The sequence below is a fragment of the Coturnix japonica genome, chromosome 26 (assembly GCF_054131305.1).
Source record: "Coturnix japonica strain WE chromosome 26, WE-NBRP24, whole genome shotgun sequence".
Classification (NCBI taxonomy): Eukaryota; Metazoa; Chordata; class Aves; order Galliformes; family Phasianidae; genus Coturnix; species Coturnix japonica.
The window spans coordinates 4,821,897-4,834,744 of record NC_140688.1 but is presented as its reverse complement, the minus strand read 5'-3'; the positions used below and the strand labels follow the sequence as shown (position 1 = coordinate 4,834,744).

Below are 12,848 nucleotides of genomic sequence, written 5' to 3'. Positions count from 1 at the left end.
TAAATATTCAGAATTATTGATTTTAGAGCTGGTTCTGGGCACTTTTCTTTGAGAGTAGGCAGACTGGTGCAATTTACCCATGCAGGTGAATTAATGAATCACTTTATTAACGCCACTGGCACATTTCTTCCAACACAGTTGACATATGCCATTGCTGTCAGCCTATTGCATTACCGAGAGACTGATTTGAATGTCTCTCTTATAGACAAAAGAGCTATTAGTACCGTGTCTGTCAGTGCAGTGAAATGGTCTCATGCTAAATTTCGTCAAATCCTCATGCTGTTTCTTTGTGCAGTTAATGGAACTGGAAGTTCAGACAGTCACTGGAAAGCAAAATTCAATGGCTGCATTTATAACAGTAACGTGCTCTTAATAAGCAATATAAATACCATGATTCAGAGCTTAAAATGCTCATTACAGGGGTGTAAAAGTAGAAGGAGTCACACAGATGCTGTTCAGACATTTACATGACTGGCTCGAAGCTGTCATTACAAACAAGGTGTGCAACACAGCTGTGCTAAGGTGACAGATTTATCTTCAAGGACAGAGGTACGAAAAATCCCAACAGTGGCACTTCAATGTGTTGCCACTTCATTTCTTAAAACAGCTGGGTTTGCATTCTTAAATGTAAATTTAATTATGTACATTCTCAGTAGCCACTGTTTGTGGCTGTTGTGCCAAAAAACACACAATTATGTTCTGTTCTGCAGTTTTTGTTTTATTAGAAGAAAAAGGGTTCTAAGAAGCTTGACATTTGCCTTCTGGCCTCATCTTTACCCGTTTCACCTGCTCAGTGAGGATGCCGTGAGAAAATTGTGGTTACAGTTCCTATTAGTAGGGGAATAAGCAATATCAGGTTTGGAAACACAAATCCTGCTTGTCCAGCAAATAGCAGCTCCCCATCCCCAGCTCTTTAACCGCCAAAGAATGAAAAGCACTGTGTGTCTTTGAGCTTGTAGTTGGAGCCTGTGCTCTTGGCTGTGTGCATGTGGGTCTGGGCAGGCTGCAGCTGTCTTGCTGCTCTTTGGGATTTCTGGCTACAGACAGGACATGTACTACTGATGTTACAGGATATCAAGCACTGTGACAGGTATAGACTGGATGGCTCAGGCAGCCTTGTAACAATAGGGGTTCTTTTTTATCTTAAATCATCTCTTGGCCAACATGCAAATGCAGGGTTGATTTTTTTCTAATGCCTTTCTCTTATGAATTGTATCACAGTAGACAGTGAAAACAGTTCTGATGTTTCAGTATTCAATCGGCTATTGACATTTCTAAGCTGAGTTCTTGCATTTGGTGCATTTTTAAGTTCAGGTGGAGACTCTAGTCAGCTGGAGGTTTGTCCTGTGAAACTACTTGGGATGATACAGATACTGGGAGACTCTTTTAGGGAGCTTGGGAAGTCCTTACGTAGTACTATGTGCTGTAGAAAATCAACATGTAACTCTTCTGTTCTTATGCTTTGCTAGAAGTAGACTTGGAACTGGTTTTTGAGTGTGACAGACCTTTGGGCTGATCAGGTTGAGCTGATGTTGTGTTCCCATGTGTATGGCTGTCTATGGAAGCAGGGCAAGAAAAAGTATCCAGTATTAACTAACTCTCTGTAAAGCCATCAGCTACTTTCCCTTTTGTTTTACTCTCAGATCAGTCTCTTCTATCCCTGTTTAAAAAGCAGCAACATTCCATGGCTTCAGTTTTGCCAATTAATTTTCTTGAATCTTTTGTAATTGATGTAAGCTGTTCACATAATTCCCTTCTGTCATGAGATACTTGCATGAAGTCTCAAAACACCAAAAAGCAAAAAACAGCCATCTAATTGCAACAGCAACCCCAAAAAATAACATCAGCAGCGTGCCAATTTGGCATAGAACGTTTTTTACTTTATTATAGAAATCAGAAGCTCTGATTTAGAGCAAAGCAACAAACAAAAAAACCCCTCAACATTCTCCTGTTTTCACGTCTCAATTTGAGACAGCTTCTTTGGCAGTTCCTTTCTGGTGCCTGGGAGAACAATGGAGGTTTTCTAAAGGTCTCTTGGTAGAGTTTGCCCTTTTCCTCTGGACAGATCAGGGATGTCATGGTGATGGAACTTCAGCCTTCTTTCACAAGGATTGATATAGCAAGATCTCAGCTGTGCTCCTTTCCAGCTTCGTGCTCAGGTCTTTTTCTTAGTGAGGGGATTATTGCTTTCCATCTGGGATTGCAGTGGTTTAGAATAGGCAATAAGCAAGGGCTTGTTCAGGAATCGCCTCTCTTTTTTCTTAAAGATGATACAAACTTTCAGACAGAATTAATGCAAGTGACATTCACTGCAACATTTAAATAGCTCATTGGTTGTCCTAGTGGGTATTACCTCTTCTATGATTATCTCCATATGGAATATAATCAACAGTTTCTGTTTGTATTTAGTAATGGATAATAAAATTAATGGCTTTAGCTCTGTTCCAGTTAGGCTGAGTGTGTTTCTTGCAACTGTATTTTCAAACATTTTTTGCCATGTCTGCTTCCTCCTATGCTTCTGCCAAAAGGGAGTTTTTCCCTCAGTTCTATTTGGCTTTTGAACAGGCTGCTTAGTTTTCAGCAATCTCATCTTGCTTTTTCACACAGGGGTTTTAGATGTGAGAGGTAAGTTGGGCTGAAGTTGGCAAAAAAGAGTTCAGAAAAAGCACTCTGTGAAATAATCTTAATGTACCTCTGGGTGCATTTCCGAGATGAAAGTCATTGCTGATTGGGGAGTATTTGTCACACTGCTGGGAGAACAACTACATGCCTTTTACTTGAATGATAGTCAATCTAGTACATTTTACAGTTGCTTACACATTGGTCATCTACTGATCTACTACTTAAAGGATTACCCAGCACCTCCTATGAAGATAACTGTAGTTTCTTTCACTGCAGCAATCAAAATCTGTAACATTTCATGTTTTCATTGGGAGCTCCATTAAAAGCTCCAGAACTGTTTAGACCTCTACCAAGGACTGATGGACCAGCTGCTTCCTGCCACGTTTCTAACAGACTTGTTGATTTTTTCCAACATAACATTTTCTTACATCATCTTTATGGGAGAGAAAAAAAGTAGCGTGTTGAAGGTGTCTCCAGCAAATAATTTGTCTTCTATAATACCGTTTTCCTTCGCGATTGATCTCAACGGACAGAGCTTAGCAGTCTTCTATTGACTTTCTCCATCTTTTGGTCCACTTTACAGTGTTTTACCACTGAACTATACAGATAACTGGAAAACTAAGTATAGAACATAAACTCTGTTCTCATTTCAAGCTTTTTCACCCATGCTGCATCCAGTGCTTTGTCACGGAGCACTCGGTTCATCCTCTTTTCTCTCCCTCATTTTGGAGCCTTTTGAGCTCAATTAAAGCAATTGCTTAGAATTGTCAGGTAGAGAAGTATTCCAGTAGAAGGGTAGAGATACCCAGAAGCGGTTGTCCAAGAGTAAAATGGGTGCTGTATGTGAAGTATTTCTCTTCTTATGGAGGGCAGAAGAGTACACCCTGAATTCCATCACTGACTGCATAATTGGAACTACTTTGTGTGCAGGGTAAAATCTATGCATGTTCAGTAACTATTTTGGGCTTGTACTATGTCTTTTCTTTTCTTGAACCCTCATTTTTGTGTCCATCCTGGGACTGGCATTCAGGCTAGATGCCGTCCCAGTTGCAGCAGCCCAGTTCCAGGTGTGCTCTTCCCTGCAGTGTCTGCAGGAAGAGGGATAAAGGCTGAAAGGGAGCAACATGGTGGACAAAGCTTGCTATATAAAATATGGGCTGGATGGATCAAATGATGCTTAAAATACTGCTGATTGCAATTACATGTGTACAGACCCAATCTGTTTCCCTGTTAATCGAGGTTGCAGAAAGGTTTTAATTACAAAAGGAAGCTGTTAGCATGAGGCTGGTCATCTGTAACTGACAAGTGGGTTTAGTTATAATGGCCAAAAAAAAGGTCCTGGTTTATGTTCTAGTTGTGCTAAATAGTGAATAACTAGATAAGATCACTTGCAATAGTTTGGCAAAGAGTGATATTGAAAAGTAGCTTCCTGTCCAGTTGGTGCCAGTAGGAAAGAGCCCATTATGTGCAGTGAGGTGTTACTGAGTCTTGAAAAATTGCAATTACATCTGCTCATCTTTGCTCCTTCTGTTTGGAAAATGAGAACAACAGTTTCAACTCCTAATATTCCATTATTCTGCAACATCTCTTCCTCTAATGTTATTAGAGAGACAAAAATGAAGGGGTAGATGAAAATGGAAACCCTGTTTTGGCAGAGGTGGGGGGGAGGTGGTTTAGATCTGTCCTGAAGTAGGCAGGGAAGTAATGCTGGATGCCGTCTTAATTTAAATTGCTTTGGCAATATTAGTTTCTAAACTTGCTAGACAAGACTTTAATGTCTGGTTAGCAGGACAAACTGTTCTATTAATTAAACTCAGGCCCATAAATCTGTTCTAACTGGCAATCAAATCCCAGAGTAACCTGGATCATGCTGTTGTTGAAGCATCACCAGCCCAGGAGAATGATGCTTAATATTTCATTTGTCTTGTGCTCAGCTGTAATGTGACTTTGCAAGATGTCATTTTTTGCACTGGGAATAAAAATCAGTGAGTCCATCTTTTAATGCTCTTGCACCAAGAAAAAAGCAATAAACAATTTAAGATTTATAATGATGTGATTTTTAATGATAATGTATCAACATGCATTTCTTGAAAACTAATTATTTTATTTTTAGAGAAATAACTTTACTGCATAGCTGATTGTGATTAGATAGCCAGAGGAGGTGAATTAGGTAACGTTTTAGTTGGTACTTTTGTATTTACGCTGGTTTCTGTATATTTGTTTCTCTTCACTCAGCAGATGTTAACCTGCAAAACTTCTCCAGAGGGGAAAATGCTCTGGTCCTCCATCCCGTGTTGCTCCATCTCCTTTCTTCCCCATTCCCGTGGTTCTGCCCTCTTGCTGTTTTCTGTGCTCAGTGAGGAATCAGCTGTGGGAGTTGCAGAGTAATTCCCATAGGGCTCTAAAATTAATGTCGTGATGTAACATTCATAGGTTTCTTTTTTTCTCAGAGAGAAATGTCCTTTTCGTTGCCTTGTTTTCACAAGAGAATAGGTTTTGTGTCCTCTGGGCTGAAGGCAAACTGCATTAGAGTGTGGCAGAGCAAAAGCTAAATGAAATTAATGAAATTGCTCATAATCTTGCACAGTTCAGCTCGGGTTTTCAAAACCACAAAGCATATGCTATTCATGTGGCTTCCAATACCCAGGTGTTATTTCCAACAGAGGGGGATGATCAGGCAGGCAGGGCTCAGGAGACCATCAGTGGCTTTTGTCACAGGGTGCTGCTGAGATATCAGTGCTTGTCTTTGCTTTTCTATCACAGAGGTTATATTCAGTGGCTGAGTTCCTCGTGATGCTTCTCAGACATCTGGGCACTCTTCCAAGTCTCACACAGACTTTATTTGGGTACTTCTGCTCATGAAATTAAGCAAGTTCACAGTCAATCCTTGGTGCCTTTGTTTTTTTTAGCTCTGAGCTATCAAAGCTCTCAGTCAGTTTTAGTGGTGCCTGGAGTGCAGGACCACTGAAAGATCCCCAGTGTTTGTAACTGCAGTACCTTCTCAGACAAATAGCCAGTGCTTTCACTGCAAATCTGTCCTATTTTTCATGTATGTTTGCCTCTATAAAACTTCAGAATGAACAAGTGATTTGAGTTTTCTGCTCTTTGCTAGTTGTGTCATTTTAAGCACTACACAGGTGTGCTCAATCTGTGTTATTTAAGACTTCTTTTCCTCCTCCTATGTTCTATTGACTGCCAGTATGTGTATGCGTAAAGGAGGAAATAAATACAAACCTTCTGTTCTTTTAAATGTATGACTGTTGTGCTTTATATTTTCAGCAGAAGTTGCTTTGTAAGCACTGTATTTTTTGAAGTGGTGTTTCTGCATTGGTAATGCTACCAGTTGCATTAATACAGCAGTGCAAGGGGCAATAACTTCAAAACAAATATAGTGCCTTTTTATTGTTTTATTTCTGTAAAGCAATAAATACTTTCATAAAAAGAATATTCCAAATGATAGATTTGGTAAATAACAGGAAAAATTCAATAACTAACAATGGACTGGGGGCAGACTTGCTTTACAGGTACATAGTGGAAGGCCTCAGGCCTCTCATGATTTCTTTTTGTCTACAGAACCCCCAACTCCTATTGCTCCTCCTGAGCTGCTGGCTGTCGGAGCCACCTACCTGTGGATCAAACCCAACGCCAACTCCATCATCGGAGACGGGCCCATCATACTGAAAGAGGTGGAGTATCGGACGACCACTGGGAACTGGGCAGAAACCCACATTGTGGACTCTCCCAATTACAAACTGTGGCATCTGGATCCAGATGTGGAGTATGAGATCAGAGTGCTGCTGACTCGCCCTGGAGAAGGAGGCACGGGACCACCTGGACCACCACTCACAACAAGGACAAAATGTGCAGGTAGTGTTTCTGCTGCTTTCCAGTACTGCATGGATGTTTTGGTTTGCTTACTGATGCATTAACAGACAGGACTTTACCTGTCCTTCTTGTAGATGTGCTTCTTTGGAGATCTGAATGAACTTTATGGATTTTGATATGCTGTAGGTATATTTTGACTTTTTATCCATGGACAAGTGTTTGAGAGTGTTGTTTTTATTCATGCAGTGTGTTTGCTTGCAAGACTTTCTTCCACAGGGTATGTCTGCTTTCTGTTGAAACGGACAAGCAAACGAGAGCTTTTCAACTGATTCTCCAGTAGGCAAATAGATCTTAGGACTTGACTATTATCACATTTTCACCCTGCAAGTTTATAGCAAAATATGTGTTTTTCTTAAGTAGAAGCAGTTCAGTGTTGGCTATTCTGTGCAACAGGGATAAGCGGTAAGCATTGAATTGTTAGAATATATTTCTGTATTCTATTTGATTGTGCTGATTGTTCCTCTACCTTCTGACAAAGAAACCTATTTGAACACTGCACAGTGTCTTCCTTTTTGCTTTTCATATTGGAACAGATCAGTTTTGATCCAAGGTTATGAAAAATCTTTCTAAAGCATTTTGGACTTATCAGTTAAAATTAAAGGATCACATTCTTCATGTTTCAGGTATATTCATCCCATTTTCATAAATGGATCACTAATGGAAATCAAGAATAGTGCTCCTCACTGTCTCTCACAGCATAAGTATCCCTAGCATCATCCTCTTCCTTTGCCAAAGAAGCCTGGCAGGTTGAGAGTGCAGGGCAGAGCTGGGGGCACATCCCTACTGCCTTTGCTTTTTGTGTGGCTTATACAGCAGTGAACATCTGGAGTCTCTTTGAGAAGTTTTGATTGGTAAAAAAAATAGAAAGGAAACTTTAGCATAAGGATTTGGCAGTTGGGTGTTTGCTATATTCAGCACTTATACATTGGCAGAAGACAGATGTTTGGAGGCTTTACTTCAGTGGTATGGATGTTCTGCTGGCCTCTTTGGGAAATGGCATGTGCTGTGCTTCCAGCTGTCCTCATTCACTAGTGTTGTGGTCACGTCGGTGTCAAATTTTCTAACCTTCAGCAGAAATAACCTGGCACAGTGCATCTCCATGTGGAATTATGACATGCTGAGGTTGGGTTTCTTGCAGCTTTGCAGGCCAACTTTCTGCGACAGCCAAACTTGCAAGCCTGTCTGGTAATACTTTCTAGGTAATACAGGATTAAAAAAAAAAGTGGTTAACTTTGTGCATTATGACGGCTTGTACAGGAACCCAAATTGCTCAATTTCTTGCTCTGATTATCAACTGATGTCATAAAGGATGATGTAGATAATCTATTAAAATTGGCTAAGTGGTGCTACTTGCTGTTTTCCGTCCTAGTTTGCTAATGAAAATCTTACTGGAGAAGGTCATTCTGTTAATATATGTTGCAATTTAGAGCTTGTTAAGGCTGATGATGGTGGCATTTATGTTTTGTTTAGGGCACTGGGTGGGGGAACTTGTAGCGATCTTTATGGACTCGAAGGAAGAGACCTCCCTACTGTCTGAAGATGTATGCCTTCTAGAAAGGGCTAACTGAAATGATAGACAAGAAAACATGTGGTATTTCCTGATTTTCATATGTGGTGGCAGGACTACAAAATAACCTATTTCTGGTATAATTATACAAAATTTTCATAGTAAAGGCTTTCAGAAATGTACTGAATGAAGAAAGCAGCGCTACCTCCTTGGTTTTCCTTACAGCACCCAATGAATGACATCAATTGAAAGAGAGTTGTTGTTTTCTAAATAGTTCAGTGATGAGCAGTTCCACTTTTTTTTCAGCCCATTATTTTCTTTTGTCATTGTGTTTTCTTAGCAGGGAGGGAAGTACCAAACTCCCACACATTTGTCTGTCATCAGTAAGTGGTGAAATGGTCCTGTTTTATGTTGTTTGTAACGAGTCTTGCTTTAAATAAACAGAAATAATACAAAGTTTTTATTAAACTAGATAATATCTTATTTTTTATAACTTATATATAATATATATAATGTATATAATTTTTTATAATTTCTTTTTTTATCCCACTGGTGGAGCTTTTGCTTTCACACAGGATGGTATTGCAGGACTTCATTTATATTTGATATTTAGAAATGATACTGAGAAGTAAGTCCTACCTTGCTTTCTTCCAGGAAAAAGCCAGATGCAGGGAAAGGGCAAACCCTGCCCTTGCAAATAAATGATTATTTTTGTTTGTAGTTTGTTTCCATAGGCTGTGATAGGTCCTGACTTGGGGTATGAGAAGGTTAAATGGTCTGGCAGTGCATTGGCAGTCACAGGGAAGAGACAAGAGAACAAGAGAAAGACTGTTGGAGGTTAAAACCAGACACAGGGTTGAGGAGCAGTTAGAGGAAAGGATGATATCAAATGTTAGGTTGTTTTCCCCCCAAAAATAATAGGGAAGGGATAATAGGGTCAAAATAATATGTCTGAACACAGCTCCCAGTAATGATCTGTTCAGCTCAGCACCATCTTCTGAGTGAACTGAGCAACCAAAGCATCTGTTCATGGTAAACACTGAGTTTTTACAGTTTCAAAAACATTTTGTATTTACCTTTAAGGTGATAACTCCCCTTAAATGGGAAACGTTACCTGTTGATGTTGGAAAATAACATTTGGGGTTACTTACTTATGTTTCTTGTCTGTTTTTATTGGTAAACGTTGTAAGGGACTTTCTATTCTTACTGCACTAGACAAGGCACAAGGCTCAGTGGCACATGTTCCGTTCGTGTTTGGTTTTTGCTATATTCCCCAAAAAAAAGGCTTGTATAGCACAATGAAATGAGTTGTTCTTCTCTTGATAGCTTCTGTTCCCAAGAGCCACAGAGCCCTGCAGGTGAGCTGCTGAGGATGGCACAATCTTACATCTGCGTTTTGATATGTGGATCCCACAAAGCCTGTGGGACTTGTACCTGTTTGAGCGACTCTGTCCGTGAGCTGCAGCGTTTTGTTGATGATTGAAACTCTGCTTTCATTCCACCTCAATAGCCTTTGGCATGGCAGCTGGAGAGATAAGAATAGACTTAGGAAATATGATATTCCTTTTTCTTGATCCCCAGTTGGTGCTTGGAAACAGTCTGATGGTGTTATTGAAAAATAGGGACTTCATCTTAATGGCTTATGTCCTTTTACGAGAGATGATGACTTTCTCTGTCTAATTGATTCAATAGATAACGCACGTTTCTTGGTTTCTCCTTTTTCCCTCCTCACTTCCTAATTTTTGGGGAGCAGAAGAACAGCATCTATCCTTTAAATAACAGCAAGAAAGGGCGTAGTGTTTCCTGATGACATGCATTTTGTGGCTGTCGACGTGCTGGAGTGGAGCAATTTCCTCATCTGTCAGGTTTTAATTTCTTGTAGCCCATAATAGGTACATTCAGACCTCCTGGACAGTGCAGACATGGTGTCAGTTTGAAGAGCTGAGTTCCATAGGAAGAAGTTGTTTCTGTTTTGTCTTTGTGCTGCTGGTGCCAGGGGTGTCCCAGGCAAAAGGTGTCTCTTGGAGGAGCTGCCAATACCAGGTTAGAGATGCACCAGCTGTGGAAGTGTGGTCAAAGCAAAGTGACACCTTTCAGAGAACAGAGGATTGACTGTATGTAACTAGGAGTTATGGACACTAGAAAGGAACTGAGGAAAATGCCATCAACCAACTGTGTTGTCTGAGCTGTAACAAGGTGATGACTTACAAGGAACAGAAAGAATCTGGGAGCAGGAAGGGGTGTAATTAAATGGTGAAATGAGAAGCAGGATGCTTCACAGTACAGGACTCTTGAAGAGCCAGATTGGAGTATGACAGGTTATGTGGATAGGCTTGAGAAGCCCAGCCAAAGTTCAGGCAGTACATTCAGTGCATTGGGAAATGATAGTGTGCAGAGGAGAAGCTGGGATTTACTGTGGGAGTTCATCAGCATGGCACAGATCTAAGGCTTGCTTCTAGCAGCTCCCGAGCCTAGCAAAGCGTGTCTCCTTTTGCCCTGAATCAGGACACATGTGGTGAGGAAATTTCTTTATCCTGATCCTGCAGGAGATCAGCTTTTGTCCCAAGGCGTGTGGATTGACTACCCTTATCTTAGTCTGCATAAATACTTTCATGAATGTAGAAGCAGTCATGATAGGGTTTTGGTCTGGAGGTTTTTTTCCAGTGGGATTTTGCTCATGATGGATTTAAATTCTAGGGATTTATTTCATTTTATCTGCAAAGGCAGTTTGTTATCCTGAAGTGGTTATTTTTATTTATTAGTCTGAAGTCTATTTATTCATTTCCACATCCCCCTGTTTCTGCTTGGTGCCGTTGGTGTTAAATCTAATGACTTTCTACAGTGGTGTTTGAATATAGCACTACAGAATGAATATAGCACCATATTCTGAGTGGGCTGGCTGGCCAGCCTTTCAGAAAGGCATGAGGCTTTCATGGTAAGAGGAGGAGATCTTGCTGGGGATGGGACAGCATCTCTTTCCCAAAGGAACAGAACCTACCTGGCACCTGTTTCCATGCCAGCTGTGTTGGGACACTCTTGATATTCCTTGTCTCTCAAGTCCCATCTGGGTTTCACCCTGAACTGACAGATCTGAAGAGGCGGAAATGCAGAGGGGGGAGATAATGGCTCGATTCTCCTTTTTAAGCTCACTTAAAGAAGGGAGAGCAACAAAACAAGCGGATATTTGGCGCGCTGATGGCTTCTTTCCGCTTTGCTTTCGCAGCTTCATTTTAGCATCCTCGATTTGAGGGTCTCTTCACCACACGATCCTAAAAGTGCCATTGCACAAAATGGTATTCAGGGGTTTGTGTGCAACCAGAACTGCTGTACCAACATCACCATTTTACACCAGTTGAAAGTCGGGCCCATGATTTGCACAAAAAAAAAAGGGCCGGGAGTGGGGTTGTGGATTTTTTTCCTGATTGTCACTCAGTCCCCTGCTAAAAGCAATTTATGGAAATTGCATGGTGTCTTTTAGTCTTCAGTTAAGTGCCATCTCTCGTAAAATTTCATCCCTTATTACCATATTATTACTGCTTCTCTGCCTTTTTGAGGGTGCGATGAGATGATCATTTCCAGATGTTGCTTTATATGAGAGTGAAAAGCCCAGTTAGTGGGAGGAAACTGGAACGGAGAACACTGTGTGTGTTCCTGCCGTGCCTGTGGGAAGCACTGAGCTTCCACTGGGGAGTGACCCAAGAGAGGAGGCTGTTTTTCCTCTCTATACAGTTCACATTGTGAAATGACAGACCCCACACTTGCAAAGCATTCATGAAGCTCTGTGTTTGTGTAGTCATGAACCTACCTTTGTCCTGGGACTAACGCTGCTTCCTGCTTACGCTTCTCTTTCTGCTTTTCTAAAGGCAGCTGAAAAATAAATGCCTTTTCATTTTGATGTACGCGAGTCTGCATGAAAAAGCACCCAAATAATAACAGATGCTTAGGGTTTGTATACCAAAAGTGCCCAATTTTAAACATTTCATAGAATAAAAGGCACTTTAATTGGCTTTTTTAGAAGCTCCAGCATGTAACACAAAAGCAAGGTAGGGGCTGAACTGAATAGAACACTGCATCTTTAGCCTCGCTTTACTCTTTTAACCCTGAAATATTTGTGAAACATTTAGAAAGTGTTTTGTTCCATACATTGTCAATTGTTTTACATTGCCGTGAATATTTTACCCTTTTACTTTTTCCCCACTGGATGTTGAAATATTAAGGTGAGTGTGGCTTCCTGCCCAGTGCTCTCCAGCTTACCCCTATCAGCTGGGATGGTGCACAGCTTATGAGAGAAGCGGGGAAAAAAGAAGTAGAAAACCCAAACTGAACATAGAAATACAACTGATCCCTACTGAGGAGAGCCAGCAGGTGGAGTATGAGAGTACAGAGCCTTTTATGTGCTGGTGTGTGAGTTCACCTTCATAAATACTTTTCATTTTCATTTGGATCTCACCCTGGTTGAGCTTGAAAGTTCGTTGTGGGTTTGTCTGTTTGTGTGGCCACCATAAATATTGGCGTATGTGCAATTGTGCACATGTTGGAAGTTTTTGCATAAGAAAAATGCTGGGTGAAGTTGGTAGGTGTTGGATTGAATCTGCATTTAAATATCCTAAAGAATACTTTGGCTTCATGAAAATAATTATTTTAAAGAATGGATAATGAGTTTTGTTTTTGCAATGCACTTGCCTTCATTCACAGCATGAAAAATAACCCTGTGTATAATTCTGCATTTCTTTGTCCATAATTGCTGCATTGATTCCTCAGTTTCAGATCTGGAAGCGGTAGTATCCACAGAAGTACATATGGAATCATATAAACAGTGAGATAGAACGGATTA

General features: G+C 40.6%; 1 protein-coding gene across 1 annotated transcript in view; it reads left to right on the top strand.

Annotated features, from left to right (window-relative positions):
* LOC146756728 (receptor-type tyrosine-protein phosphatase T-like) overlaps positions 1-8,381 on the top strand; it is a 164,237-nt gene extending 155,856 nt beyond the window's left edge. The window contains exons 7-8 of the mRNA XM_085524153.1: positions 6,196-6,489; positions 7,131-8,381. Coding sequence (XP_085380279.1) covers positions 6,196-6,489; positions 7,131-7,153 — 317 coding nt within the window. The 3' untranslated portion in view covers positions 7,154-8,381. The remainder of the gene's footprint in view (positions 1-6,195; positions 6,490-7,130) is intronic.
* The last annotated feature ends 4,467 nt before the right edge of the window (positions 8,382-12,848 follow it).